Source organism: Drosophila eugracilis, unplaced genomic scaffold (assembly GCF_018153835.1).
Source record: "Drosophila eugracilis isolate 14026-0451.02 unplaced genomic scaffold, ASM1815383v1 contig_367, whole genome shotgun sequence".
In the NCBI taxonomy this organism is placed as follows: Eukaryota; Metazoa; Arthropoda; class Insecta; order Diptera; family Drosophilidae; genus Drosophila; species Drosophila eugracilis.
Genome location: NW_024573224.1, coordinates 511,747 through 537,420, shown reverse-complemented (window position 1 = coordinate 537,420; position 25,674 = coordinate 511,747). Strand labels below are relative to the sequence as shown.

Genomic DNA, 25,674 nt, shown 5'->3' with positions numbered 1-25,674 from the left:
TGATAACTAAATACGGCTAAAATGTCATACGGTCCATAAATCTTATCATGTCGAGTGCTTCTTCGATTGTCATGTATTAATCTAAACGTATATAGGTATCTTTGTTATTCTAAATTTATCATCAAGTTTCAGTCTTAGTTTCTTGAGCTGGCTTCAGGTTTACAGTCTGGCTCTACACCGTTGAAGATGGGTTCACTTTCTCCTTCACCACTTCCGCCAGTTATGATTTGGAGGATCTCCGACAGTGTATACTGACCTAAGAAGTTGTTAACAGCCTGTAAAATGTACAGAGGACATCTGATAAGTGTGTTTTTCCTTTTTTTTATTTTAACCCCATGGTAACCTACCGTTTGCACTTTTGAGACCACCGTGTCTTGTCCATAGTCCCAAACGTCACCAAGTAGCTCCACCCCCATTTCGTTCACCAGAGCGTGGATAAAATCATTAATACGTTCCTCCTCCATCAGATTGTCAAAGTTAATCCGAAGAGCTCCCAAATGCAACTCAATCTGAAGTGAATATATTGACAAAGGGGACAGTGACCTCAATCGAAAAGTAATAAGGATGGAAAAGTTCGTGATGGAAGTTCTAAAAGCACATAATAAATGGTTACAGTTGTTCTAGACAAGGTTCCAAAAGTTTCTCCCTACTCTGCATTGCCATCGCCGGCAAGGTTAAGGATGTATGCCAGTGATCCTTTGGCCGTGTACAAGGACTCGAAATGCGTGAGAGGAAGGGTGACGTTAATAGTGCTCATTCGAGTTGGGATCGGATTCAAAGTAAGGGCAGGGACATCAAAATCAGACAATCCGTGCAACTGAAAATTGTCGATGGAGCCAGTGAAGCTAAAATCGCAATAATTAAGATTTTATACGTAAAATGATATTTGAGTTAGCTTACTCTATTAAGTATTTATTGTTAACTTCGGTTTTAGCAGGACCCAGCTCCAAAGGATCCAAAGCGGGCAGACCCAGATTTGGGATCGGGTGACACATGCGCTTCCGGAACTCATCAAGGAACGTTTGGATCTTATCCTCGTAAAGGCAGGCAGCAGGCTCCAGACAAGCGTAGATGATGGCTGTGGCCAGCAGGACCTGTGAAATGAGTTGTGCCCGTTGCATGCTGATAATTGATTCGCTTCCGTTCAGCTAAGAGTCGCTACTGCGGAGCCAACGCGTGCCCACCCCGATTTTGTTTGCTCACTCTTCAAGTGGATCCCATTGTGTGTGTGTCAAGATACGACGTTTATTTCAATATTTTTGACAAACACTTATCTTTGCTAATCGCGGACTGGGCCCCGATTCCGGGCGATTAATGCCCCGATGGCCGGTGCTTATATTTGTTTATCAGCCTAATCTCAAGCTCCTGCTGAAACTATTTATAACTATATGTTTTTGACCTGGACTCGACTACACTTGCTCCGGCGGCTGCTGTAAATGCTCTGGTATCTGCTGAAGCTCCGTCTTAGAAGCCTGCAGCGCCACACCTTCAGGTAAGTTGCGTTCGATGTACTCCAGGAAGGTATCAAGCGTCGATCCCGTTAGTTTATGAAAGTTCATGTAGCGGAAATGGGTTCGCACCTCATACTGCACCCTATGCTTCTTGTAGATGTGCACCGACTTTAGGAGAGTCATTCGCTCGTGGTGCGCCTTGCGAGGTGACCAACTGTTGAAGGATGAAAAACAGTTGATTAGAGATCTTCTCTGGAAGGCGGATAGAATTGAACCCCTCTCTTACCACTTGCCCTTTTCAATACCCAAATGTTCGGCGGCCGTGGTAGCAAACCAGGTGTAGCTTTTTAAGACCGCGGGATCAATCCCCCGGAGCTCTATATCAAGTTTACTATAGAGTTTATCCGGCTCTGGAGCGGGTGTAGCAGGGGAAAGGTTGGCCTGTGTGTTGGAACTGGTGGTCACAGCGGATAGCGTCCGTACTGGGTGTGCCCAGCGGAGAGTCTTCAGTGCCTGGAAATATATATTTTATATTTTACTTTATGTTTTCTTTAATAAATTTGGCTAAATACCTGCAACATGTTTTTATTTACACCTAGAATTATGCAAGTGCGCCCGCTGTTGAAATGCTCCTAACGCCTCTTCTAAAATACTAAAAATACAACATTGGGGCTTGGGTTTGTGATGATAGCTCCTAAGATATCCTGCAATAATGCATTTACACATTAACTCCGTTCATAGAATTATATACAAATATTATATATTTCATGTATATACTTTAGTTTGAAAATAAGTTTAATATCTCTGCAAGCCTGGAGAGCTATTACTAGAAAGTAAATCCCTTTGTTACCGTGTAAAAACCATTTCACTATAACAATAACGCGTTAGGGTGTTTTCTTTCTAAAAATTCCGCACGTGTTGGCGCCGCTTAAAGTGTGATATTTTTGTTGAAGTTTAGGTCATAGCCAATATTTATAAAAGCTTCTCCGATAGCAGGCTTAAAGGAGTTGCAAGTTCAGTCAGTATGAAAGATACCGAAGTCAAAGGTTAGATCTCGCCATAGCTGCAAATTATTATTATTATATATAAATTCTATACCATCGCAGACAATAAGGAGGTGGAGCCCCAGAAGGAGGTTCCAGAAGAGCCTGTCGATTCAAGCTCTGACGATGATGAGTATGATGATATAGACGATGATGAGGACGAGCCAATGGACGAGGGGGACGAACTTACCACTTGTTTATTTTGCCCCGAAACATGTTCAAATATATCGACTGCAATTCAACACCTCGACGCCAAGCACAAAGTGAATCTGCCTCAGATTCAGAGCAAATTCCAAATGGACCAGTATTCGTTCATTAAATTCATAAACTACATACGAGCCACTAAAATCACTGCCGAACAATTACTCTCCGCGGAAACGACACTGTGGCATGACGATAAATACCTTAAACCCGGGGAGTATGAACCCTGGCTGTGCTATGACTATGAATTACTAAAGACAGACGTCACATCGGGCCAGGCCACGGTCCCAGAGCTGCAGCAGCGGATTGCGGAGCAATCCCAATTGCTGCAACAGGCTAACGAAGATATGGAGCGCATGCGCAACGACTACAAGGCTCTTCTGCAAAAGTTACATGGAGACGGCGAGCCCAATGGTTCTAGCAATCCCGTACCGCGTAACAATGCCACCCTAGATAATGAATACTTCAAAAGTTACTCTCATTTTGGCATCCACCACGAAATGCTGAGCGATAAGGTGCGGACCAGCACCTATCGTGCTTCCCTGCTTCAAAATGAAGCAGTTATCCGTGGTAAAACAGTACTGGATGTGGGATGCGGCACGGGAATCCTCTCTATCTTCGCGTCAAAGGCGGGTGCAGCGCGCGTCGTTGGAATAGACAACTCTGAAATCGTGTACACAGCCATGGACATCATCAGGTAATTAGGGCATGTATTTCCATGCATTACAGAAGATAAATCCATGTATTTACCTCTAGAAAAAACAAAGTTGAAAATGTTCAGTTAATCAAGGGACGTCTAGAGGACACTGATCTGCCAGAGGCTAAATATGACATCATTATTTCCGAGTGGATGGGATATTTCCTGCTGTATGAGTCTATGCTAGACAGCATTATCTATGCCCGGGAACACCACCTTAATCCAAATGGTATAATCTTACCCAGCCGCTGCACTCTTAGCCTTTTGGGCTACGGAAACGACACGCTTTATGCCGAGCAAGTGGAGTTCTGGTCAAACGTTTACGAAGTGGATATGAGCGATCTGCGAAAGAGATCAATAGAGGAGCCGCTTATGGAGGTTGTAGATGCGGAGTTTATGCTTACGACTCCTGAACAGATAGCAAACTTCGACATAATGACCGTGGATTTGAACTATCCAAACTTTAGTCACCAGTTCAGCTTGAAGGTCACGAAACCAGGTCGATTGTCTGCCTTTGTAGGCTATTTTGACACGCTTTTCGAACTGCCCTCCGCCGTAGAGTTCAGCACATCACCAACCGCGACGCCCACCCATTGGAAGCAGACTGTTTTCTTCATTGACCAGCCACAGACTGTGAAGAAGGGGGACGTCATAAGTGGAAAAATCACTTCGAGAAGACATAAAGAGGATATCAGGGCACTCAGTGTGGATATAGAAGTCTTTGGCAAGAAACACAAGTATATGGTAGTTTAATGTGATTTTTAAGAAATAATTTAATAAACTACGATGGGCGCCTTTGAGATTTAAATTTGCACAAGTGTTGGTCTTTCAAATCGTTTTTAATTAAAGATTCGTAGATCGTACGTTCTGCTGACAAATGAGAGCTTAATTAGTTTTAAAAATATGTAAATATATATAAATTAAAATTAGTACCCAATGCCATGTAAGCTGGATAGCTGAACATAGGGCACGGCCAAAACATAATCCATATTAGTTGCAGTTGCAATTTAGGGTGTGTAAAGGGTGGCGGAACAGATGCTTTAAGCGGTGTTAGTTTCCAACTCGGAGACGGGAATCTCTGGCTCCTCGTCGTTGTACACATTTTCTGCCATTTGCCACACCTGCATAATATTGTCCTCGGACACGGAGCAGATGATCCAGGGCTCATTGGGATTCCATGAGAAATCGCTGATCTTGGCAGTGTGGCCGCCGTGAATAAAGAGAAGCTCAGGCGGTCCATCTTCAGCATCCTCCGAGCTCTGTTCTTCACCGATCTTCGACAAATCCCAGACGTGCAGGCGCCGGTCGGTGCCAGAAGAGGCAAGAATGGTTTCGTTGTGCGGCGACCACTGCACCTGGAAGATCTCATCCTTGTGCGATTCAAAGGAATGTAGTTTCAGCTTCAGGTTGCGCAGATCCCACAGAGCCACAGTCTTGTCGGCGGAGCCGGTGGCCAGAATAAACTCAGAGTAGGGATTGAAGCTTAAACAATTAACCTCGGCCGTGTGAGCATCTACCGTATGTGAGGGTTTTGAGGTGTTATTGTTGCGAGTATCCCAGATCATCAGCTTCTGATCGTCAGCTACTGAGCCGAACAAAGACTCGTGGAGCAGATGCCATGCAACGTCCTCAACAACTGCGGTGTGTCCGGTGAAGATGTTTTTCGCATCAATTACCCGGTGCTCCTTGGGCGTGGCATTGATGTCCCACAAGCAAATGGTGTGATCATCAGAGGCCGATAGCAAGTAGCCTGTAGAGAAAAATAATATAATACGTTACATTTTTTTTTGTAGGGAAAATTGATAGGTTTTAAAAGAGAAATACTTTAATGAAAAATCTTCAGCTAAGCACTCACCATTGAGGTTGGGATTCCACGAGAGGCCATAACCCTCCTTTTGGTGACCGCGCAACCGCAGGTCGGGCTGACACTCGCCAGAGGGCTCCGGCTTGCTGGGATGCTTTGTGTAATCGAAGACCAGGACATCGCTCGACGGCGTCTTGGTAGCGATTACGCAGGCGTTCTGGGGCATGTAGCGAGCCCGGTTGACCTCGCCTTCGTGGTTGATTTTAATCTCGATCTCAATCTTGCCACAAACCGAACCGAAACCGCCAAACTCGCCCTTCTCATTGTCGTAGTGCGATCCATCGAACTGGGCATCTTCGCTTGGCAGCTGGACACTTGCGATAAGTAAGTGGTTTTGCTCGTCAGATGTATGTGTGCCAAGTATAAGGCGGTGCACCGAGTAGTCCTTGCCGTCCTGCTTGGTCACATCGGGCAGCCACTGGGCAGTAAGCGAGGGCCATTCGAGGGCATGCGTCATGACCAGGTCGTACAGGAACGGCGTGTTCTTTTTCCAGATCTTGTACTCCTCGTTGATCACACGCTCCTCGACGGCATCATCAAAGGATTCCGCTGCTAAAGAGTACTGGTTACACACTGCATTGATAAACTCCAATCTAGACTTACCATTATCGCTGCGATCCACCATTTCGAGGCTTCTTGGCACGCAATTTCTCAGTCTGCGTCAAAAGTCGGCAGCCGAAAAAATCGGGCGCCAAAACAAAAGCCGAAGCGGCAAAACGTGTGCACTGAAACTTAGGAAAACAGCTACGTGTTTTAAGACCCGCAAAGAATATTTTACCGGATGCCGAAAAACCCAAGAATTGAATATAGATTTTACTGGATACTTGCACTTATAACGGCGTAACGTCAGAGCAAAATGGGAAATGGCTAATTTTCTCCTTTTTTGCAAGCGCGTCGCTGATAGAGGTGCACTTTAAACGATTGCCAACAGAACTGCCATATTCGATATCGATAACAATAGCAATGTGACGATGTAAACAGTGACTGTGATTGTACTCGGTATTCTGGTATTTTAAATACTTTCGCAGTATTAAAATGTAATTTAATGAATTTAAAAGCCTGAAAAGTTGTACTTTTTATGCTATTCCCTTACCTTTATATATGGAGAACTGCTGATGTGAATAAAAAAATGTTTTCTACTCCAAATACTCCCGCTCACATTTTGAAATAATTTTAGCTTTGCATGGTATATTTAAGAATATTTACATCAGTTTAATGGTATATTTTAACTGTTGCGGTTTCTATCACACTAAATTGCGTAAACAAAGTTTACTAAATTCGTTATCAACTTGATAGTTCGAAACCCGTTTACGCGCCAATGACCGGCTTACGATTATTATTTATTGGGGCTTCTGCGTCAGTTGCAGCTCAGTTCTTTGGCCGCAACGACGCAGGGCAGCCGTGATTCATAGCCATCGCCAAGTACATCTTTGTGTGTGTAAAATGTTTTTGCATATAAATGGTGTATTCGCTAAATAGTTTAACAAGCAATAATTGGGCCGACATGCAGGTTGATGGATCTAACAACAGAGGCAACTCATCCGAAATGCCCGACCACACAAAGCGTGAAACGTGTAAGTGAACAGTCGATTCGGATTCAATTGGATAACGGGCCAAAAGAAAAACTTTCTCTCTTGGCACGCCGACGATTTTGTTTGTCTCTTCTTTCTTTCACTTGTGTAATCTGAATGTGGCCCTCAAGCTCGTTTTCTTTGATCGCCACTTTCCAGCGAACAGTGGGAAAATGCATACACCATTGCACTCCAAAGATGGTCATAATACAGACGAAGGTATGGAAAAGGATATTGAGGATCCGGAGGTCTATCTGAAGCACCTTTTAAATGACGGCAGTCAGGAGGGCGATAGCGGGTCGGATTTGGAACTACCTCCATGGTACAATGAGCAGTTATTCAAGCGGTAAGTTGCCTGACTAATTGTTCAATGGGTTGCATATATTTACCATTTATAGAAAATGCACAGTAGCAGTAGACATAATTTCAATAAAGAAAAAATGTGTCCGTTTTTTCTTAGATTATATTTCTTTAATTTCATTATTCTTAAAATCATTTTTCTGACTTCAAAATACAATTTTTCAAATAAAATATTAATAGAATAAACTAATAATGTAGTTAAACCTAAATGGATTCTTTAAAAAAATGATTTTGAATTTATTCCTTCTTTGGAGTTGATTAACTATTCTATTTTCTCCGCAGTGGTCAGAGCTACTTTAGTACGTATCGTTTTGTGATGAACGCTGGAATGCTGGCTGGACTAGTCGCTGTATTGGCTATTCCCTCAATTCTCCGAGTGCTTTCCTGCACACGACAATCTTCGACAGCATTCACTGCTTACCGTCGGTATGTGCGCACTATATTCCACACGCAAGCCTGGTATAACCACAGCATTGCGGACCGTGGGAGCAGGTTTTGGACCAGCATTGCGGCTGTGAGGCAGGCCCACAGCCGTTCCAGCCATGCCTGTGCTCGCAGAGGAGCTGGGCAGATCACTCAGAAGGATTTAGCCTTGACTCAGTTTGGATTTATTGGCTTCATAACAATGGGGGCTCATCGGATTAAACTTAATGATCAGGATTTCCTCGAAGCAACCACTCACATGTGGCGCGTTCTTGGCTATTTGCTTGGTATCAAAGACGAGTACAACATCTGCGGTAGAAACTGGGCGCAGTCAAAGCTTCGCTTGGATATTGTGATGCGAAAGGTTTACGAACCAGCTCTGGAAAACACCGGGGACGATTTCTACCGCATGACAGAAGCCCTCATCCACGGTCTTTGGCATATGAACACCATGTTTTCGGTGGACGCCAACATATTCTTTGCCAAGCGATTAGCCTGTGTCAAGGGCTACGAGTACTATAGCTTTGATCATGACAACGGAATAAAACAGGATCCACAGCAGAAGCTGCACTATTACGACATGGGATGGTGGGATCGGTTTATAGTCAGCTACGGACTGTTTCTTGTCACCTATCTGCACAGATACGCCCTAGTGCGTTGGTATTTGAACTTCCGCGTCTGGCTAGTGGACGTACTGACTTATTACTTGCCCTACGTAGCCATTTTGAAGTTTGGCTTCAAATCCGCTTATGTGCGTATCTTCCGAAACGGAGGGGAAGCTCAAGATTTTACGTTAGGCTTCAAAGATGATTAGATTGTTTTGTTTTGTGAGATTTAGTCATTAGGTAATTTGTTAATAAATGCGCAATGCAATTCAGGAAAAAAAAGCATTTGTATTTTATTATTCTCTGCGTATTTATTTATAAATAAAAATATTTGTTAATTCGAGATAATACATTGAAATTCATCGTAGAATTTACCCCAAATGAATTGCAGATTTTTTATAAATTCTCTTTAATTCATTTAAATTTCCCGCCGAAATAGATTCGTTATTGTGATGGCGGTAAATCCCTCTTTGTGGGATGGTGTGCATCGCGAACTTTGGTCACACTTTCAGCAGCGTCTTTAAGCGGTTCCGGCTGTTTATTTATTTTTTATTAAAAAAAACGCCATCAACAATGTTTTACCACGTGAGTATAGCCCTTTTGAAGGCCATGAAGTAGAAGCTGACTGTCTTTCATCATAGATATCTCTGGAGCACGAGATCTTGCTGCATCCACGCTACTTTGGTCCGCAGCTGCTGGAGACCGTGAAGCAGAAGCTTTACTCCGAGGTGGAAGGAACCTGTACAGGAAAGTACGGGTTCGTGATAGCAGTTACGACGATAGATCAGATCGGGTCCGGAGTCATCCAGCCGGGCCAGGGATTTGTGGTATACCCAGTAAAGTATAAAGCAATCGTCTTCCGGCCTTTTAAAGGCGAAGTGCTAGACGCGGTGGTCAAACAGATCAACAAAGTGGGCATGTTTGCAGAAATCGGCCCGCTGTCCTGTTTTATTTCGCATCATGTGAGTAGAATGACATATGTTGCTGTAGTCTTGGAATTATTCATTTGTCTATTATTTTAGTCTATTCCCGCCGACATGCAATTCTGTCCAAACGGTAATCCTCCCTGCTACAAGAGCAAAGATGAGGACGTGGTAATCTCCGGAGAGGATAAAATTCGGCTTAAAATTGTGGGAACTCGAGTAGATGCCACGGGAATTGTAAGTTGTATTCTAAACACAAGTATGTTCCGTGCTAAGGATCAATTTTTTAGTTTGCTATTGGCACCTTGATGGACGACTACTTGGGATTGGTGTGCAACTAGAAACATACGGTTTGTGTACAATTTAAATATATATATTAAACTTTAATGAAATGCATTTAGACAGTTAAACATCTATGTGTATATAGTAATAAATATGTATGTACTTTATAAGATTTGATTTCAATTTAAAGGTACGTTACATTTGTAATTTAGTAGATTGGTGTGGTCTAAGTTTTATAATTATGGATGGATATTAAGTAAACAAACGGCACGAGCTATACATAGGGCGAATTAAAGTTATAGTTACAGCTAAAGATCGGTATGGTAAAGCACTTAAGTTAGGCGTACGACAACAAAGAAGTACTAAAAAAGCGGATGCTAGCTACTAAGAATCAAAAAATTGCAATTGCACATGAAAAATATAGAAACGAGACGGGGTAATGAGATATTGGATACGCGGTTGATTGCCAACGATTTTGGAACTCCATACACGGCGGGGACAAGCTTCACAAATCCCATGAAAAGAGATGATGTTTCACCAGCATATCCCGTACTCCATCCTTGAGAGGCTGCGACTCTTTGCCGCGCTTGGGTGGCAGTTCCCAGTCAGGGTTTAAGTTGAAGGCGAATTGCGAGAGAATTCGTAGCTCACATTTGATTTGCACCCACCCAGGTGAATCGATGAAGCTCCACGAGTGATACCATTTTTGCACGACCTCCTGGCAGGCACAGAGAACCTCCAACCAGAGGTGAAGAACCTGTTCGTTAAGGCCCAAGCAGATAAGCGAACGCAACTTAACATCCATCTGGGCGTGGGCATCATCATGCGTCTGATTGATGGCCTGAACGCAACGGTAGAGCAATTCCTCAGGCGTTAACACCTTGCCGTCTTCATCCAGACGATACGTTTTGCACAGTACCAGTCGGCTGTACACCGATTCAAAGTCCTTTTCCACCTCTCGCGTGGCCGCTTCCTCAATGTACAGCCAAGGGTGAATAGGTCCGCCTAGGAACGTTGGCCGTTTCATGCCGTGCTCCAAAAAGGCCTTAATGGCTGGCGCCAAAGTGCCACGAACAAGGTCTGTAACTGTCTCTGAGACGCAATCGTCCCCTGCCGTGGTGTACAGCTTGCTCCTTTCGTCCAGTAGCTCAACAAACTTTGCCGGAAACCAGCCGCGTAGTCCGTTGAGTTCACCCACCCAGCAGTGTTCGTCCTTTTGGCTAATGATCGTAATTATATCGTTTCGCCTGAAGCCCAACTCATCGTCGTCGTGCCGCTCAAAGTCGTGCAACGCTTTGGCCCGACGTTTACGCGTTCTTGCTACGTTGATAAAGTTTTCGTGGTCCTTGGCATGCGACTCGGTGCTGTAGTTGGCAGTCAGCTGGATGTGACCGGAAAGTTTGGGTTCAATGGTGATGAAATGGCGACCCACTTTAAGAATAGCCTCTCTTAGGTCCACTAGAATCTCCGTTTGCCGGATGTTTTTGTTCTTTAGCTGATCACCTTCACCGGCGTCGCCGCGAAAGAGAAAGGCCTCCAGGATAGATTTGCTTTTCCGTACCTGTCGTCGGGCTAGCTGCTGTTTTGGAAGATTTGGAGCAGCCTCGGGATTTCCTATCTGGTGACCTTGATCCGCCATAAGATATGCTAGATGGCGCCTTCGATGGGTATCGATTACCGTCTGGCTTAGGGAGCCACCCACCTCTAGAGCCTGACGGAAGAGCACTTCTACGTCGGTGACTTCGCCGGGAATGTCGGATAGCGAATTGAAAATCTGTGCTGAGTTTTCTAGGTGCTTCAGATTTTGCTCCTTTACCTTGAGCATTCCTAGTGTCAATTGAAAAAGCACTATGGAGCCCTCGTAGAAAAACCAATCCCAGATACGCACCAGGATTTTCATATGCACCACGTTGGCAAACAGGGTGAGAAACCAATGCAGCGTGATCAGCGACAACTCAATGTCATGTTTCCGCAACGACTCATCCACGCTGCTCAGATAATTGGCTATGAGCGTTTGCATCACACGCTGGTCAGCCTGAATGCCGAGTAGGGTGGAGCTGTAGTACGAAGCTGGCAGCAGATCCTCCACAATGGTGGCCATCATCCAGAAGGCGTTTTCCTCCTCCATGAATAGCAGCAAACAAGCCACAATCACTCCGGTGCCCTGGCAATAGCCGATGTCAGGGAAAAGCCACGCGATACCCCTCAGGATGCGCCGCAGGCGTGGAATGCCCGTCCCGTTTGGATTGCTGAAGCAGGCATTCGTGGGCAGGATTCGCAGAAGGTCCTTCTCGATCTGCTTCGATGTCATCAGCTGATCATTGCTAGAAGCTAACAAATAAAGATATGGTTAAGTATGTTGAATTGCCTTTTGTTCATAAAAGATCCTACCCTTGACTATATCATGGTAGCTCGTCTCGCTTTTCTGCTTCTTAGCCAGAGCTCCAGACAGGCGCATCCACATTTGGGCGCGCAGGGTGTGAGGGATACCTTGGCGTACCATGTTTCGAAGTTTTTCGGTGCGTGGTAGCATCACATCTACATGTTCCCAGCTCAGCTCTGTGGCCTCCTTGTTGTGCGAAAATTCTAGGTGGGCGATCCACTGGAGCCTTTGCTGTTCATCCTCTACGAACGGGATGCTGAGTAGCTTGTTAGAGCTCTGCTCTGGTCCGTCCTCTTCCTCTACCCGGAAACCGAACTCGTCGAATCGATATTCCGGCTGGTCGTTTGGCCCGGAGGCCAGCTCCGCGCCGCCACCTAGCTTGGCTAGGATTTCTTGGGGCCACATAGAGGCTGTTAGGGCTGAGAATGGCCCCCCGGGATTTGGTCGTAGCCCATCGGCCACACTCAGTTCCTCCATCATGGGCGGAAGCTCGCCCAGATCGTCTTCCGAGCCAAGGTTCTGGAGTTTGCGCTGTTGGCAAAAAGTGGAACGATAAATATTAATTACCATGATAAGCAATCTTTTCTGGTGAATTTGCGCCTACCGTATGCTCTTCACGGCCCACGTAACCCTCGTGGTCGCGGCCAAAAATGCTTCTGGCCATGTCCATTGTGGGACTAGCTAATTTCCTGTCGTGTCCTGGTCGAGCATTCAGTGAAAGTTTCTGTCGAGTGTCTTGTGTGGTCGCGTGAAACAAAAATATTAATTCTGCATTGTTTCCAATTGGCTTCCAAACCTGATTTCACTATCAGCTGTTCGATAGGCGATAGTGGGTGGTATCGATTTTTAGCCAAGAGAACAAAGACTGGGGTGTCGTAAAAGCGGTTTAAAAGGGCTATTAGATACTTTACAAATTTATTTATGACTCCATTTTAGTTCAATCTTACTTTAAATAAATATAGGCTTGTGGCCCTTTCGATTTCATTTTCGTACCCAACTTTAATCATTATCAGATCCCCATAAAAATGTCCCTGCTATGTCCATGACCAGGGCTACGGAAAAAAACACCTGTTGAATAGATACAAATACCATAAGCCGAGTTTGTTTCTCTATTTGTTTCAATTTACTTAATTTGTTTCTAAGTACTTATCCCTTAATTCAAGAAGTTACAAATTTAAAAACCCTCATTCTCGATAACTGATAACCAAACAATCGATACCAACGCCCTAGCTGTGTAATCAGCTGTTTGGCCGAGATTGTTGGGTGGCCTCGTTTATTCAATGCAATAAACAAAAAAAGATATACAAAAACAATGCAGATAAAGCCCATTATTACATGTGAGTGCAAACAATTTTCATTGGCATAATAATTTATGATTTTACCATAGACTCTGGCTCGTGCCCGCTGTTTCGGTCACTGGAGGCTCAAATCCTGAATGCCATTCCTCTGGACACTTGCGAATGGCGGCGCACTTTTCAACGTCCCACTAAACATGTTCGTCTAGAGGCCCAGACCCAGCAGTTCAATGTGGCAGCCTTGGATAAGTACAAACAGGGTGACTGGAGCATATTGGAACACCCAATACTGCACATTTATGTCACCGAGTGCAATGTGAGTTGGATAAAGGTCAAGACAAGTTTTTCTTACGCCCACTTAACTATATTTTAGGACGTGGACACCTACAAGGGCACCATCAGGGAAGAGATCGATGCCTGGCTAAAAATATTGACCAGTTACGGCATATCCGACTGGATGATTCTGCTGGTGGAAACCCTGGATATGCGGAAGACAAAAAACTTTATGCCACGCACCACTGTGCTGGATAAGATACGCTTAGACTTTGGCAGTAAAAACGACGATCGCTGCATCTCAGTCTTAAACCCTGCCAAGTTCGAACAGAAGTCTACGGAATCCTTTCGATGCCTGGTGCAGCGGATTCGGTTCCTTATGCTGGCCAGCTATAATCGCAACATTGTCAAGTACGAGGAACTCATACGAAGCAAGCGCGAAAAGCGTAATGTTGATGGCTGGGACTTTCGACAATACTTTTTTATGCAGGAGGACTTGGCACTGATTTTTGAAAAGCTAGAACTGCCCACAGAGGCGCTGATACAATATGATGAACTGGACGCAATGTTCTCGCAGTTCATCACGCATACAGGCCTCAACGAGAAGCAACAGTGGTTGAATCACTTTCGAAAGCCGTTGGACGCATTCCATGGTATTTGCTTAACTCGACCGGACAGGTTCGAAATGCGAAATAAGATTCGGGATGAGGGCGTTTCCCTTTTGGAATTCCGCAACTATCTGTTCGAGCGGCAAGCCTACCTACTGCTCACTTGCAACGACATCCCAGAGATCGCAAAAAGGCTTCTTAACTTTCTCTTTTCCACACTGCGCGAAGTGGAGTTCATCAAGCTTGAGTACCAAGAGGGCGCTCTTTGCTGTTGGGAATTCGTTTGTGCTCTGGAGGTCCTGCAGCTGTGCGAGCAGGCCATGGAACCCAACGAAGTTACTTGTTTCCAGCACTGCGCTCCGATCTGGAACTTGGCAAAGGATAAACTTTATGAGCTAGGCAAATTGTGTGGTCTCTTGCCCGGCTGTACGCCCACTTCGGAACAGCTCCATATAGTGGTGCAATTGTCGTCAGGAATAGGAGACGCTCCACCCGATAACCATCAATTTCTACAGGCTACACCTCAGCTCCGGGAACGGTCTCCCAATCGCAAGCCAAAAAAATCGGCAGCCGAACAGTTGAAGGAGGCTTTGGGCTCTAATCAGGCCTTCCAAAAGCTCTACCTAGAGCTGGCGGAATTGGCTATAAGTACGTATAAACATGTGACACGTTTGCGATCGGCTCGTTTAGTGGGTCTTGATCTTGGAAACTTTTATTGTGCCCTAAATGAGCCCCACAAGGCTGTTGGGTTCTTCACAGATCTTCTTAGGGAACTGAAAGCGGAAAACTGGCATATGTTGAGCTCCCAGACTTTGCTAGAGCTAGCTAACTGCTACCGCAAGATGGGAGACTCTCTGGCCTACACCAAGACCTGCAGCTCCATCTCGTGCTGCGCAGAACTGGAGACCTTGGTGCGAACATTCTATTTTGATGAGTTCCTTAAGTCCCTTAAAACCTTAAAGACAACACTTTCGGCGCAGCCGTCCATGGAGAATGCAAACTTTTGTGTGCTAGAAGATCACTTTCGAGTCCTGGACATCGACGTAATTAATCAGAAACCAATCATACAGGATGATTACATACTCGTGCAGCTAAAAGTAGAGAGTCTGTATCCACGTGGGATCGTGGCTGAAAACATCAAGCTTTGCTATGAGTTGCAAGCGGCCTCACTGGAGCTGGCTATGGAGAATGTATGCCTAACTGCACCTCCTTCTGTGGTTAAGGTCAAGGAGTCCACATCACGTCTAAAGGTTTCCCTTCAGTTAGTGTACAAACAAGACAATAGCATTCACGCCGCCGCTGTAGCCTGCGATATGCCCAAGAGCAAGCAACCCGTGAGGCGCACCAGTAGCACCAAAAGAAAACTGTCGCCTAGTGTCCAGGCGGACTTCACAAACTTCGTTCAGGCAGAAAACATTGCCCTTCAACCAGGCGTAAACGTAATCGATCTTAAGGCAAAGGCTAATAGAGTAGGCAGCTGGCAATTCAAACAGGTAGGTGGTCATACTGAATACTCTACTTAGGCCGAGGTTTTAGTTGTTCTTTTGTTTGTATATTTCAGCTCTGCATTAGCATGTCCAGTCTGGAGTTCCTGTCAGAACAGCTGCCCTTCACGCCACCCAACTTTGAGATTAGCACCAAGCCGGCATGTGCTTCATTGGAGTTTAAGACCCTTATAGCTGGCATAGTACAGCCAATTATCTTGAATGTTTCCGGGGGAAGTTTCATTTTCCCAACTGATGCTAAGATTACACTGCGCTGCTCCAAGAATCTACGCATACGTCAGGCACGAAATACGACAGATCAAGCAACATATAATGATGATACATCCTTTGAGAGCCTCCTTCAGGTGCCGCTATTGCAATTTAAGTCGTTCGAGGAGCGCAAAATTCCTCTAGAAGTGCTCACGGATATGCCAGGCCGAAAGGTGTCTAAGCACCATGAGCATCACATTGCCCTCAGTTGTCCATGGTCGCGAACGGAGCTACCTATCCCCGTTGAATTTCAACCAGCCATGGAGGCCACTTGCCGGCTTCACACGTGTGGCACTCAAAAGTTTCTACAGGTGATCATGAAGGGACTAGATGCGCATCTCCTTTTGCAAAATGCTCAGGTCAAATGCGATGTACCCGGTGTGCAACTGTTAGATCTTAATCCCGAGCCCCAGCAGCCCATTGTAAGTGAAAAGTGATAAAGTCTTAAATAATTATATTGATTTTCCACACTTGTATTATAGGAAATCTACAAATCCTTGACAGTAACTTTTCTGTATGAGATTCAAGTCGAGCCTCTCAAAACCGAGCACGAGCTGCCCGTTGTTAAAGTACACTTTGTGATTAAGTATGCGCCGCTTTCTCAGCCGGATGTGTGGAGAACCTATGGATGCGCCTTCGATCTAGTGGATTATACGACGCTTTTCAAATTGCAGGCGCAGCTTGAACCCAATGAGCTGTGCCGCCTGCGAACTGTGTGCAATATGAACCTGAAGATCACCAAAGTTCACGAAAATCCCTACACGGACCTTATGTATGAGGTGCTTAATGATCAGAATCTATGGGCTGTTTGCGGTCGATCAGCGGGTAAGTTGTACCCTTTTTTTTTTAATTGTTTGCCTGTCTTTGCTTATGATTTAATTCTGATTTTTCTACACACGATTTTGCATTTTAAGATATGGGTAAGTTTTACGGTATTGGACACACATAGCACTAACTATCTTTGCCCTTGCTTTTAATTGGATACACTTAACACTGAAACTAAAAATGGCTTAAGTTTGCTTATCTCGCTTTTGTGATTTCGTGACTAATAATTTTTTACTGAATCTTCTAGGTGTTGTGTCTATGAAGGACGTAGACAGTCATTCGATTTCCTTGGATGTGATGCCGTTAAGCACCGGCTTCCTGCCAATGCCCAGCATCCGGCTATCCAAGTACACAGCCGGGGGCAAGAACAAGACTGATGCCCACTCCAAAGTGCATCCTTTTCCGCCCGGACAAGTGTACAACTCAACCAAAAGCATGCAGATCCATGTCATAGCAAGCGTGGCCGGGGATCAGTAAGAAGCCCAATTGAATATTAAGTAATTGCAATGTACTCGTAGCATATGTATTTGTATAAGGCCTATGGTCAAGTATTATTAATTATTTATCTTTCTACTATAAAGTATAAATATTTAAAATTTAACTAAATCAAGACTTATTTTTAGCCAGATCCTTGGCTAATTTGACCAGTTGCTGTTCCTCGACACGGTAATAGTGCCATCCTTCCTTGACTGTCAAATCCACAGCACCAAGTCTTTCGTAGAATTTACGGGCGGGGTTCCATTCTAGTACGTTAAATTCCAGTCGTGGGCATTGAAGTTCAACGGCCCTGGCGGAGACCTCTAGGAAGATTCTCTTTCCGGCGCCGCGCTTTCGATGATCTGGACGAACGTAGATGTCCTCAACAAAGAAGTAACGACCCTGCCAGGTGGAGTATGCCTTGTAGCAAATGGAATAGCCAATCGCCTGACTGTAAAAAGAAAAAACTAATGTTTTCCCTTTTATCGTATCGAATTATTGTACATACTTGGTGGCATTGTCTATAAGCACATAGACTTCACAATACTCCTGACCTCCAGTTAGTCCTGCATCTCTTTTAAGATCTTTTGGGAAATAATAAAATAATACCTCTTTTGAAATAGATTTTGGAATCCCTTACCGTCTTCGGTTAGCTGAGGACCATTGCTCATTTTTTCGAAGTCAGCGAGCTCCTGAAGATCAATATAAAATTTTATTAAATATTTAAAAAAATGGGGAAAATGTTTCGAACCTGGATCATATAAAGCACATCTTTAATATCATCATCTTGAGCACGGCGAAAGGTGAACTCCTCAGTTTGCGACATAGTTTAGGATTACTGATTGTGCTTATCAACGCTTATCAAATCTATAGAGATGAGCGATACTTAAGTGACTAAAGCTAAACCAGTATTAAAACTAATATCGGTTAACTTAAAAAAACGGGTAACCTTTTTTGTAAGTTATATTTTTTTGTGTTGTTATTTAAATACTGTTAATAATAGTTAATGCAAAGTGATGGTAGATTAACCATTTTTTAAGTAGCATATGTAATACTTAATATTTTCGAAAAACAAAAAACCGCCAAGGGCAATGTTTGGTGTGACCAGGTATATCTAAAAAACGGTTTATTGTGTAAACCGCAATGCAGTCATACCATACCATTCATTCTTAATTATTTTATTTTGTTTTCGGTTTAAGCGATTGCATCGCGAAATGGATGTGGATAAGATTTGCCTGACTTGCTTGAGCTCGACGGGACCCTTTTTGTCCATTTACGATGGGGGATCGGGCAGCTGCCTAGCTGACATGATCCGAGAGTTCACGAAAACAAAGGTAAGCGGCCTCTTAGTCCGAGTTTTCATGTTTATTAAGATAATCATGCGCTTTCTAGCCTCGGCGTCACGATAATCTTCCTGAAAAGGTTTGCCTGAGCTGCTTGAGTGAAATCAATCACTGTTACACCTTTAAGATCAAGTGCGAGAACTCGAGTCGCACCCTGCGGCAATTGCTGCCAAATGCTCTACCTGAAGAACCCGAAAGTAAGGTGTCCATCAATTGTCCAGTGGTTACGGCGGACCAGGCTGTTCAAACCGCCAATTGGGAGCCGGCCAGATGCACTGCCTCCGTTCAAACGGATGCGGTGTCTACCATAGACGCCGAACAAAACACCAGCCTGGTCAAATCCACGATTTCTGTGGATCTTGACTATGACGGCGAGGGGGAGGTGTTTGACTACGAGCTGCCGGATGAGCCAGTTGAAAAGGCCACCAGCCTTATCCTGCAGGTTCAGGGCAGCTTGAAGGATGAAAAAGAAGTGGTGTTTACCCAAACCAATGTTATTTATGAAGGCGATGACAACGAGTTGGAGCAGCAGATCAGGGAATGTAATCTTGCTATTTTCGAGGGTGACGATAATGATTCAGAGGTCATCACAGTTGCAACTCCACAGGTAACAACCAGAAAAAGCGCTGCTAAACTCTTAACGTTGCATCAAAATGAAAAAGACGAGACTTCTGTGAATCCAAAACAGGAAGTTGAAGAAGTAGCGAAAGCACAGTTGGCTCAGCCAGCTAAAAGAGCCTCTCGTCGGCGAGGTGGCGTCAGACAGGATGTTCAGACCTCGTCGCCTTTAGATTCAACATCTCCCTCAAAAAAGCTTCGGTTGGGATCACAGCGAAAGTCGCTGAATGCATTCGGAGGACCAACCTCAGGTGCAAATAGCGGTGCAGGTACAGCATTAATCACACCCCCAACACCTGAGCTTAAGTACCACTGCGATCGCTGCAATGCTGGCTTTGCACTGGAAAAGTCTTTGATGATCCACAGACGCCAGAAGGGCTGCATCAACCGCAACTTCAAATGCAATGAGTGCGAAAAGGTGTTCGTGTCGCCGGATCACTTGGCAGAGCATCAGGCTAGCCATGGTACCCACAATTGCCCCGAATGCGGTATTCAATGCGATTCCAAGGAGCAGCTAAGTAAGCACATGGTTCAAGGCCACAAGCGAAATCTGCGTAATCAATGCACAGTTTGCCAGAAGGGTAAGCAATAATATTTGAAATATCTTTTAAGAATCCTACCTAATTCACTCTAAATTTTATAGTATTCACTATGCTATCCACGCTGCGAGACCATATGCGCATCCATACCGGCGAGAAACCCTTCGTGTGTAATATCTGCGGTAAGAGCTTCACTCAAAATGCGAACCTGCGCCAACACAAGTTACGCCACTCGGAGACAAAGAGTTTCAAGTGCGAGCTGTGCCCGAACTCTTTTGTGACCAAGGCTGAGCTCGCCTCTCACGCTCGCACCCACACGGGCGACAAGCCATTCGAGTGCGAGGTGTGTTTGGCCAGATTCACCACCAGTTGCTCGCTGGCCAAGCACAAACGAAAGCACACCGGTGAGCGACCCTACGCCTGCGACCTGTGTCCTATGAGATTCACCGCCCTAAATGTGCTCAAAAACCACAGAAGAACGCACACAGGTGAGCGCCCGTATGTCTGTCCCTTCTGCTCAAAGACCTTTACGCAACGGGGTGACTGCCAGATGCACCAGCGTACCCATCAGGGAGATCGAATATACATTTGTCCGGTGTGCAATGTGGAGTTTAAGTCAATGCCCGAGATGCGAACTCATTTAGCCGGGCACGAGCAGCACGACAAACGTCTGGTACACTTTAACTTTCTAAGTAATAAGGAAAACGGAAGCGGAGCGCTTGAAGAAGAACTCGATGAGATGGCCGAGACTGCTTTAATGCTATAATTTGGCATGGGAACTGCAGGAACAATGAGTCTAGTTTGTCTAATTCTTGGGCATTCTTATTGACATGTACAATTTACTCCCAATTAAAAATAATACAATACTTTAAGATCATCTATTTTCCCTATGTTTCGCATCGTACAACTCGTCCATTTTCCGTCTACTCTTCCCCCTTGGGAACACAGTTTAGGACAAATTCACAACTTTAGAACATCTTTAGTCTTAACTTAGTCGCTATGTTGTAGATAAAAATAAAAGCTTAAATAGTACATTGCATCATCATCTCATTGCTAGTAGAACTGACTGTACTGCCCCGCCTGCTGCATGGCTGTTGATGTGGAGGCGATGACGGCGACTGATGTTGCGACGGAGGACTCGGGCATATGCAGGACGGCGGCGGCAGGCGGACCGCTCGTGACAGGAGGATCGCCCTGGAACCAATTTACAAGCTCGTGATGCGCACTTTGAACGCACTTGCGCTGGTCAGCAATCAGGTTCTCCGAGTATTTTACATGGTTGGCATAAGCATCCTTTTCGTGCTGTACATCCTTTGACATACGATGCAGGTCCTTGAGAATTGCCGATCCCCAAAGCTGCACGTGAATATCGGGTATTTTGCTGGCCAGTTGCATGGCCGGTGTCACCATATTCATGCTTTCTTTCGAGTTTCCGATGCTAAGGAAGACGTGCGAGAGCAATACCAAAGAGCAACTGGTCAGCCGGTTCAGGTCTTCGGCGTTTGCCATCTTCAGTGTTTCGCGCAAAAAGCGTCTGCAAGGAATGAAGGTTAGAAATCTGTAGTCTTTTATATTGATTGAAGATCAATACTCACTTGGCCTCGTGGAAGCTGTTTTTGTGAAAGGCGTGCAGGCCCTGGACGTAGTAAAAGCCGCCCATCAGCGCTTGACTACTGTACGTGTGTGTGTTTTCCGTAGACACTGCATCCAAAATTTGCTTTAGGTCCGCGTCCCTTTTGGTGCGGAGGTAAATGATCGCTAGGTTGAGGTTGGCAAAAAGCTTCAGGTCCCGCTCGGTGGTCTCACTTACGCACACTACAAACTGCCGCTCTGCATGCTCAAAGAAACTGGTGGACATGGAGTACAGACCAATAAGGCAGTGCAGCTGGGCGGAGTGGCGCCGTAGCAGGCTACGTTGAGGTGCCGCCAGACAAACGTCTCTCGCGGCGGCTATTTCCCGGATGGCCAGTTCTCGGTTTCCCATTACCATTCGGCACATCACAATATGCTCCAACAGAATCACCTTAAATACGGACAGAATCGGTTTATCCTCCTGCTGCTTAAGCTTCTCGATCTGGGTAAGCGCCTTTTCCGTGTACTTTTGAGCCTTGTCCATGTAACCTGCCATCATTGAATGCGAGACGGTTACTAAGTAGACCAGAACGTAAAGCTGCTCTTTGGGTAACCACACGAACATCTCAAGTTGATTTGCTCCGAAAATCGCTTCATCCGATGGCCAATTTGGCGCCATTATCGTCTGTATGGACATTTGCAGCTGTTTGAGACTGGGCTTCACAGTTTTCACCTGACCCAGGGCGAGGTAATAGCATACCTGCAGCACTAGAAAGAAAACCTTGAGGTATTCTTTCTGGTGAGGATTGGGTATGTTGTTGTCAATAATCTGGCCGGCTGAGTTAAGCAAAGCGAGCACATCGTTGGTCTTGCGCTCAATCATAAGGATCATGGCGCGTGACAGAAGGAACAGCACTTTCAGGTACGTGGCGCTCGCCTCGTCGGCACTTTCCGCGCCCACAGCCAACAGGTCGGACGCCAGTGAGTATTCACGATCGCTGGCGTGTATTTGGGCCAACTGAAGCAAAAGTTTACAGTGCCAATAGACGTTGTTCTGCGATAGTTCCACGGCTCGCCGCAACATCGCTTTCGCTTGGTGTGAGTTCATGTCCGTTTGCAGATGCAATTGGGCGAGCAACGAGGCGGTGTCAAACTTTACATCAAAGTTGGGCAGCGGTTCGGATATGCTCCATGCCTTCTCCAAGTGCTGGCGCGCCAGATCGATGTTCTTGGTGTATGCCATTAGTATTTGACCCATCTGCAGATGCGTTCTTGCTTCGACCTTCGATGGCGGCATAAACGTGAAGAGAGCTTGAAGACACTGGATACATTTCTTGATGTTTGGCGGTTGCGAAGTGCGAAAGTATTCCGCTAGGCCAAGAAGCGATATATAGCAGGCGTCCTGAGACGCTGCCGCTGACGTGCTGGCCGACGCACTCATATTGGACAGCGGGCAGCAAATTCGGTTTGTTTATCGCGTAATTTTGTTGTCAATTCGCGACTGTGCTGCCTGTGCTGTGGCGGTGGTGGCACTAGTGGTGGCACAAGCTTTGTCTGTTATCGGTCCGCAGTCACGGTGTGTATCACGATTTTTTCGATATAATGACTGGTCGCGTTCAGCAGAGCCACCTGATCGGTATTTTGCCGATAGTTGTATAGTATAATATATACATAATAATACATAATATATTTATAATAAATTGAATTGAAATTAAAAATAGATACTATTAAACCTTAATGAAATATGGTATCTTCAAGAAAAAACTAAATTATTATTTAGTATATAGAAAATTAAAAAAATGTTCGGTTCATAATTCAGGGATGAAACAAGAATGTATTAAATAGTAGGACCGAAAAAGCTTCGGGATTTCTATAGAATTAAAACCAGGCTTGGCCTCTTATTTTCCACATGACTCTCAGTTCAAGATTACAAGTGCAGTTGATCAGTCGTGAATCCTATTAATAAGGTAATTATTAAAATATTTCCTTATCTCTTTCCCGAATGTTCACATCCATTCTACGAATATGATTTATCGTTAAAAATAAGACTAATTACAACGACTCAATGCTTTCATTCGTTCTTATCAATCTATAAATTTATTAGTATGAATCATGTCTGAGAATAGATTTAAATAACCATTTATGCATAAGATTGTGCATACTTTTTTTAGGATTAGGATAACATTTTACGAAAGATACAAGATATAAAACTATGGAAATTAAAAAAATTGTTCACCCTACAAGTTTTTAATAGTTATTAGAAACTGTTTCTCAAGATAAGTTAAAATTAGACATTTATATACTTCCTGTACGGTATTTTGATCTAATTTTTAGATTTTATTACTTGCCTGTCTATCTCGATTCCTTAATCATCCTTGATGTCACTTAATGGTAACGAATAAGAAAGATCGACTTAAGAAATTCCTATTGTATTATCTCTAACTGTACTATGAAAAAAAAAACCATAAAAATATTAATAATAAATTCTATGAAATACACATATGTACATACATATATATAAAAATAGGGATTGAGTCTTGATACCGTTATCGTGTATGAGATTTTAAATTTAAACAACAAAATACGAAACAATATTTAAAAAGTTTTAAATATTGAAAATACTTGTTATATATCCAAGAAAATCTTACAGTATTACATATATATATTTTTTTTATTTATTACAAGCCTGCCTATCTCGATTTCCTTTTATCAGATTTATGACTTAACGTTACCATGCTTTAATGAATATGAAAGATCGACTTTGGAAATTCCCATTTTAATTATCTCGGACTGAGCTATGAAAAAATAACCATAAAAATGTTAATGACGAATTCTTGAGTTTGAAATATAATATAATATAATCATAAATATATGTGTATGTATAGAACAATAGGGGAAGAATGTTGACATTATTAATCGTTAAGCAAATGAGTCACTTTTCGGATTGATAAAAAAAAAAATATGAAACAAAATTTATAAAGTTGACATTAAATAATTTTCAGTCTTTAATTCCCTTCTCTTTCATTTTTAGTCGAAGCCTAGAAATGCATATCCTCAGTTTTTTCCTGTTAGGAATTCTTCCTGTAATTGCCCTAGCTACCTTTCAAACTCCGGACCCAATCTTTGGTAAAGGATATTCAAAGATATATGATGGAGAACGTGAATTTTCCATAAATATGATTAAACAAATCCGGGAGAACCATCCGACTGGGAACCTTTTCTTCTCGCCGTTCAGCACTTATAACGCCCTCCTGCTTGCCTATTTTGGTTCCTCCGCAGCCACGGAATCAGAACTGGCACAGGTACTGAAACTAGGCTGGGCTACTTCTAAGGACCAGGTGGTCAGCGCTTATACAATAAGCAAGGTTAAGGATAAAATGCGTTCGCGCCAAAGTCCACTGACATTGTCGTCTGTAAACCGCATTTTTGTAGACAAATTGGTGCAGGTGAATAAAACATTTGAGATCATTCTACACAACGAAATCGAAAAGATCGATTTCAAGTATCAACCAGAGAATTCACTCAGCCTAATAAACGACTGGATTGCTAATAAGACATATGATCAAATTCGCGACATGCTTAGTTCCGATGATATCAGTTCTGAAACGATGTTCGTCCTGGCCAACGCCGCCTACATGAAGGGCGATTGGCTAAGCCAGTTTAAAGTGGAGAATACCATACCAAAGCGCTTTTACATTAACGAATATGAGCATGAACAGGTTCCCATGATGCACCAGACCGCAACTTTCAAGATAACGTACAACGAACGATTGCAATCCCAAATCCTTAAGCTGCCATACCGAACACTTTTCCAGTCAGCGGAAACACGCATTTCCACACCTGAAGACAAATCCGATATATCTATGGTGATTATTCTGCCGGTTTCCAATGAAGTCAACGTAAATGATGTAATATCCCGTCTGGATGCCAAGAGTCTGGGTAATTTAATCGATATGGCCCGCCCCGAAAAGGTTGATCTGGCAGTGCCCAAGTTCGAATTCCAACAGCGTTTGAAGCTGACCCCAGTAAGTGTAAAAATATTGTTAACTTTTAGAAAACCCTTTAATCAGATGAATCAATTTTAGATCCTTGCCGGTATGGGCCTAACTAATATGTTTGACAGCAGTGCCACTTTTAAAGATCTAACTCCTGAGCACATTTCCATCGATGACGCCCAGCACTTCGCCAAGATCAAGGTAGACGAAATGGGAAGCACAGCGGCGGCGGCTACCGTTCTGTTCACCAGCCGTTCGGCTAAACAGCCTGATCCCAACAAATTTATATGCGACCATCCGTTCGTGTTCCTCATCTATGATGAAAAAGTAAAAACAATTCTGTTCGCCGGCGTGTATAGCGATCCAAGGAAAATGAAGCATTAAAAGGATTTATTTTTGTACCCATAATTCCGAAAATCAAAATATTTTCCATGTAATTGAATTAAAAACAAACGTCTGTTGTAAATGGTAGATATCTAAAATCTACATTTTTACTGTAGATTTCCGCATATTCACAAATAACATCCCAAAATTTTTGAAATTACGGTGTATTTTTTATATTTGGGGTTCGG

The 25,674-nt window shown here is 44.0% G+C and overlaps 12 protein-coding genes across 16 annotated transcripts; 6 read left to right on the top strand and 6 right to left on the bottom strand.

The window, feature by feature from the left end:
- Window positions 1–55: 55 nt before the first annotated feature.
- LOC108103730 lies at window positions 56–1,134 on the bottom strand. The gene is made up of 4 exons (XM_017209331.2): window positions 901–1,134; window positions 651–845; window positions 348–588; window positions 56–275 (listed from the first exon to the last, which is right to left on the bottom strand). Exons 1-4 carry the CDS (start codon window positions 1,119–1,121, stop codon window positions 135–137), a joined length of 798 nt encoding a protein of 265 aa, XP_017064820.1. The 5' UTR covers window positions 1,122–1,134; the 3' UTR covers window positions 56–134.
- A 91-nt stretch (window positions 1,135–1,225) lies between these two features.
- LOC108103732 (28S ribosomal protein S10, mitochondrial) lies at window positions 1,226–2,335 on the bottom strand. The gene is made up of 4 exons (XM_017209332.2): window positions 2,229–2,335; window positions 2,024–2,155; window positions 1,738–1,964; window positions 1,226–1,665 (listed from the first exon to the last, which is right to left on the bottom strand). The coding sequence occupies exons 2-4, from the start codon at window positions 2,030–2,032 to the stop codon at window positions 1,410–1,412; spliced, it is 492 nt and encodes a 163-aa protein (XP_017064821.1). The 5' UTR covers window positions 2,033–2,155; window positions 2,229–2,335; the 3' UTR covers window positions 1,226–1,409.
- Window positions 2,336–2,341: 6 nt separating this feature from the next.
- On the top strand, window positions 2,342–4,200 carry LOC108103728 (protein arginine N-methyltransferase 1). Its single transcript, XM_017209327.2, has 3 exons — window positions 2,342–2,497; window positions 2,558–3,392; window positions 3,452–4,200. Exons 1-3 carry the CDS (start codon window positions 2,476–2,478, stop codon window positions 4,143–4,145), a joined length of 1,551 nt encoding a protein of 516 aa, XP_017064816.2. The 5' UTR covers window positions 2,342–2,475; the 3' UTR covers window positions 4,146–4,200.
- Window positions 4,201–4,212: 12 nt separating this feature from the next.
- On the bottom strand, window positions 4,213–6,191 carry LOC108103729 (chromatin assembly factor 1 p55 subunit). Of its 2 annotated transcripts, none has more exons than XM_017209328.1 (3): window positions 5,860–6,191; window positions 5,248–5,808; window positions 4,213–5,142 (listed from the first exon to the last, which is right to left on the bottom strand). In XM_017209328.1, the coding sequence occupies exons 1-3, from the start codon at window positions 5,879–5,881 to the stop codon at window positions 4,433–4,435; spliced, it is 1,293 nt and encodes a 430-aa protein (XP_017064817.1). In that variant the 5' UTR covers window positions 5,882–6,191; the 3' UTR covers window positions 4,213–4,432. The 2 variants fall into 2 exon arrangements, with proteins under 2 accessions (XP_017064817.1, XP_017064818.1); XM_017209329.1 differs by having other exon boundaries at window positions 5,248–5,805.
- Window positions 6,192–6,512: 321 nt separating this feature from the next.
- LOC108103738 lies at window positions 6,513–8,490 on the top strand. Of its 2 annotated transcripts, none has more exons than XM_017209344.2 (3): window positions 6,513–6,830; window positions 6,959–7,173; window positions 7,470–8,490. In XM_017209344.2, exons 1-3 carry the CDS (start codon window positions 6,771–6,773, stop codon window positions 8,422–8,424), a joined length of 1,230 nt encoding a protein of 409 aa, XP_017064833.1. In that variant the 5' UTR covers window positions 6,513–6,770; the 3' UTR covers window positions 8,425–8,490. The 2 variants fall into 2 exon arrangements, with proteins under 2 accessions (XP_017064833.1, XP_017064832.1); XM_017209343.2 differs by having other exon boundaries at window positions 6,514–6,830; window positions 6,987–7,173.
- Window positions 8,491–8,689: 199 nt separating this feature from the next.
- LOC108103740 (DNA-directed RNA polymerase II subunit RPB7) lies at window positions 8,690–9,587 on the top strand. The gene is made up of 4 exons (XM_017209345.2): window positions 8,690–8,800; window positions 8,857–9,177; window positions 9,238–9,375; window positions 9,429–9,587. The coding sequence occupies exons 1-4, from the start codon at window positions 8,693–8,695 to the stop codon at window positions 9,477–9,479; spliced, it is 618 nt and encodes a 205-aa protein (XP_017064834.2). The 5' UTR covers window positions 8,690–8,692; the 3' UTR covers window positions 9,480–9,587.
- On the bottom strand, window positions 9,561–12,616 carry LOC108103737 (small G protein signaling modulator 3 homolog). Its single transcript, XM_017209342.2, has 3 exons — window positions 12,408–12,616; window positions 11,812–12,334; window positions 9,561–11,751 (listed from the first exon to the last, which is right to left on the bottom strand). Exons 1-3 carry the CDS (start codon window positions 12,471–12,473, stop codon window positions 9,926–9,928), a joined length of 2,415 nt encoding a protein of 804 aa, XP_017064831.1. The 5' UTR covers window positions 12,474–12,616; the 3' UTR covers window positions 9,561–9,925.
- Window positions 12,617–13,050: 434 nt separating this feature from the next.
- LOC108103745 (trafficking protein particle complex subunit 10) lies at window positions 13,051–17,035 on the top strand. Of its 2 annotated transcripts, XM_017209352.2 has the most exons (7): window positions 13,051–13,140; window positions 13,191–13,414; window positions 13,472–15,472; window positions 15,541–16,155; window positions 16,216–16,558; window positions 16,648–16,653; window positions 16,806–17,035. In XM_017209352.2, the coding sequence occupies exons 1-7, from the start codon at window positions 13,116–13,118 to the stop codon at window positions 17,033–17,035; spliced, it is 3,444 nt and encodes a 1,147-aa protein (XP_017064841.1). In that variant the 5' UTR covers window positions 13,051–13,115. The 2 variants fall into 2 exon arrangements, with proteins under 2 accessions (XP_017064841.1, XP_017064842.1); XM_017209353.2 differs by lacking the exon at window positions 16,648–16,653.
- A 32-nt stretch (window positions 17,036–17,067) lies between these two features.
- LOC108103746 (thialysine N-epsilon-acetyltransferase) lies at window positions 17,068–17,919 on the bottom strand. The gene is made up of 4 exons (XM_017209354.2): window positions 17,787–17,919; window positions 17,676–17,727; window positions 17,544–17,619; window positions 17,068–17,486 (listed from the first exon to the last, which is right to left on the bottom strand). The coding sequence occupies exons 1-4, from the start codon at window positions 17,859–17,861 to the stop codon at window positions 17,165–17,167; spliced, it is 525 nt and encodes a 174-aa protein (XP_017064843.1). The 5' UTR covers window positions 17,862–17,919; the 3' UTR covers window positions 17,068–17,164.
- A 260-nt stretch (window positions 17,920–18,179) lies between these two features.
- On the top strand, window positions 18,180–20,567 carry LOC108103743 (zinc finger protein 391). The gene is made up of 3 exons (XM_017209350.2): window positions 18,180–18,369; window positions 18,428–19,577; window positions 19,640–20,567. Exons 1-3 carry the CDS (start codon window positions 18,250–18,252, stop codon window positions 20,299–20,301), a joined length of 1,932 nt encoding a protein of 643 aa, XP_017064839.1. The 5' UTR covers window positions 18,180–18,249; the 3' UTR covers window positions 20,302–20,567.
- Window positions 20,400–22,630, bottom strand: LOC108103744 (MAU2 chromatid cohesion factor homolog). Its single transcript, XM_017209351.2, has 2 exons — window positions 21,131–22,630; window positions 20,400–21,069 (listed from the first exon to the last, which is right to left on the bottom strand). Exons 1-2 carry the CDS (start codon window positions 22,546–22,548, stop codon window positions 20,589–20,591), a joined length of 1,899 nt encoding a protein of 632 aa, XP_017064840.1. The 5' UTR covers window positions 22,549–22,630; the 3' UTR covers window positions 20,400–20,588.
- Window positions 22,631–22,973: 343 nt separating this feature from the next.
- LOC108103747 (serine protease inhibitor 88Ea) lies at window positions 22,974–25,643 on the top strand. 2 transcript variants are annotated; one of them, XM_017209355.1, is made up of 3 exons: window positions 22,974–23,074; window positions 24,139–25,132; window positions 25,193–25,643. In XM_017209355.1, exons 2-3 carry the CDS (start codon window positions 24,152–24,154, stop codon window positions 25,484–25,486), a joined length of 1,275 nt encoding a protein of 424 aa, XP_017064844.1. In that variant the 5' UTR covers window positions 22,974–23,074; window positions 24,139–24,151; the 3' UTR covers window positions 25,487–25,643. The 2 variants fall into 2 exon arrangements, with proteins under 2 accessions (XP_017064844.1, XP_017064845.1); XM_017209356.2 differs by having other exon boundaries at window positions 23,048–23,074; window positions 24,110–25,132.
- Window positions 25,644–25,674: the final 31 nt, after the last annotated feature.

Excerpts from the sequence above, each read along its gene's own strand:
- LOC108103737 (XM_017209342.2), bottom strand. The coding sequence starts at position 12,473 with ATGGACATGGCCAGAAGCATTTTTGGCCGCGACCACGAGGGTTACGTG. Across the intron at positions 12,335-12,407 it reads TGGGCCGTGAAGAGCATACG|CGCAAACTCCAGAACCTTGG; the intron begins GTAGGCGCAAAT and ends TTTTGCCAACAG. Across the intron at positions 11,752-11,811 it reads CTACCATGATATAGTCAAGG|CTTCTAGCAATGATCAGCTG; the intron begins GTAGGATCTTTT and ends TTTATTTGTTAG.
- LOC108103728 (XM_017209327.2), top strand. The coding sequence starts at position 2,476 with ATGAAAGATACCGAAGTCAAAG. Across the intron at positions 2,498-2,557 it reads GAAAGATACCGAAGTCAAAG|ACAATAAGGAGGTGGAGCCC; the intron begins GTTAGATCTCGC and ends ATACCATCGCAG. Across the intron at positions 3,393-3,451 it reads ACAGCCATGGACATCATCAG|AAAAAACAAAGTTGAAAATG; the intron begins GTAATTAGGGCA and ends ATTTACCTCTAG.
- LOC108103747 (XM_017209355.1), top strand. The coding sequence starts at position 24,152 with ATGCATATCCTCAGTTTTTTCCTGTTAGGAATTCTTCCTGTAATTGCC. Across the intron at positions 25,133-25,192 it reads AGCGTTTGAAGCTGACCCCA|ATCCTTGCCGGTATGGGCCT; the intron begins GTAAGTGTAAAA and ends AATCAATTTTAG.
- LOC108103732 (XM_017209332.2), bottom strand. Across the intron at positions 1,666-1,737 it reads GGTATTGAAAAGGGCAAGTG|TTGGTCACCTCGCAAGGCGC; the intron begins GTAAGAGAGGGG and ends ATCCTTCAACAG.
- LOC108103744 (XM_017209351.2), bottom strand. The coding sequence starts at position 22,548 with ATGAGTGCGTCGGCCAGCACGTCAGCGGCAGCGTCTCAGGACGCCTGC. Across the intron at positions 21,070-21,130 it reads AACAGCTTCCACGAGGCCAA|ACGCTTTTTGCGCGAAACAC; the intron begins GTGAGTATTGAT and ends CATTCCTTGCAG.
- LOC108103745 (XM_017209352.2), top strand. The coding sequence starts at position 13,116 with ATGCAGATAAAGCCCATTATTACAT. Across the intron at positions 13,141-13,190 it reads GATAAAGCCCATTATTACAT|ACTCTGGCTCGTGCCCGCTG; the intron begins GTGAGTGCAAAC and ends ATTTTACCATAG. Across the intron at positions 16,156-16,215 it reads CCGAGCCCCAGCAGCCCATT|GAAATCTACAAATCCTTGAC; the intron begins GTAAGTGAAAAG and ends CTTGTATTATAG.
- LOC108103729 (XM_017209328.1), bottom strand. The coding sequence starts at position 5,881 with ATGGTGGATCGCAGCGATAATG. Across the intron at positions 5,809-5,859 it reads GGTGGATCGCAGCGATAATG|CAGCGGAATCCTTTGATGAT; the intron begins GTAAGTCTAGAT and ends AGTACTCTTTAG. Across the intron at positions 5,143-5,247 it reads GTGGAATCCCAACCTCAATG|GCTACTTGCTATCGGCCTCT; the intron begins GTGAGTGCTTAG and ends TTTTCTCTACAG.
- LOC108103730 (XM_017209331.2), bottom strand. The coding sequence starts at position 1,121 with ATGCAACGGGCACAACTCATTTCACAGGTCCTGCTGGCCACAGCCATC. Across the intron at positions 589-650 it reads GCCGGCGATGGCAATGCAGA|AACTTCCATCACGAACTTTT; the intron begins GTAGGGAGAAAC and ends ATGTGCTTTTAG. Across the intron at positions 276-347 it reads TGGTCTCAAAAGTGCAAACG|GCTGTTAACAACTTCTTAGG; the intron begins GTAGGTTACCAT and ends TACATTTTACAG.
- LOC108103740 (XM_017209345.2), top strand. The coding sequence starts at position 8,693 with ATGGTGTGCATCGCGAACTTTGGTCACACTTTCAGCAGCGTCTTTAAG. Across the intron at positions 8,801-8,856 it reads CATCAACAATGTTTTACCAC|ATATCTCTGGAGCACGAGAT; the intron begins GTGAGTATAGCC and ends CTTTCATCATAG. Across the intron at positions 9,178-9,237 it reads CCTGTTTTATTTCGCATCAT|TCTATTCCCGCCGACATGCA; the intron begins GTGAGTAGAATG and ends CTATTATTTTAG.
- LOC108103738 (XM_017209343.2), top strand. The coding sequence starts at position 6,716 with ATGGTGTATTCGCTAAATAGTTTAACAAGCAATAATTGGGCCGACATG. Across the intron at positions 6,831-6,986 it reads CCACACAAAGCGTGAAACGT|CGAACAGTGGGAAAATGCAT; the intron begins GTAAGTGAACAG and ends GCCACTTTCCAG. Across the intron at positions 7,174-7,469 it reads AATGAGCAGTTATTCAAGCG|TGGTCAGAGCTACTTTAGTA; the intron begins GTAAGTTGCCTG and ends TTTTCTCCGCAG.
- LOC108103746 (XM_017209354.2), bottom strand. The coding sequence starts at position 17,861 with ATGTCGCAAACTGAGGAGTTCACCTTTCGCCGTGCTCAAGATGATGAT. Across the intron at positions 17,728-17,786 it reads ATGTGCTTTATATGATCCAG|GAGCTCGCTGACTTCGAAAA; the intron begins GTTCGAAACATT and ends ATTGATCTTCAG. Across the intron at positions 17,620-17,675 it reads TCCTCAGCTAACCGAAGACG|ATCTTAAAAGAGATGCAGGA; the intron begins GTAAGGGATTCC and ends ATTTCCCAAAAG.
- LOC108103743 (XM_017209350.2), top strand. The coding sequence starts at position 18,250 with ATGGATGTGGATAAGATTTGCCTGACTTGCTTGAGCTCGACGGGACCC. Across the intron at positions 18,370-18,427 it reads GAGAGTTCACGAAAACAAAG|CCTCGGCGTCACGATAATCT; the intron begins GTAAGCGGCCTC and ends TGCGCTTTCTAG. Across the intron at positions 19,578-19,639 it reads ATGCACAGTTTGCCAGAAGG|TATTCACTATGCTATCCACG; the intron begins GTAAGCAATAAT and ends TAAATTTTATAG.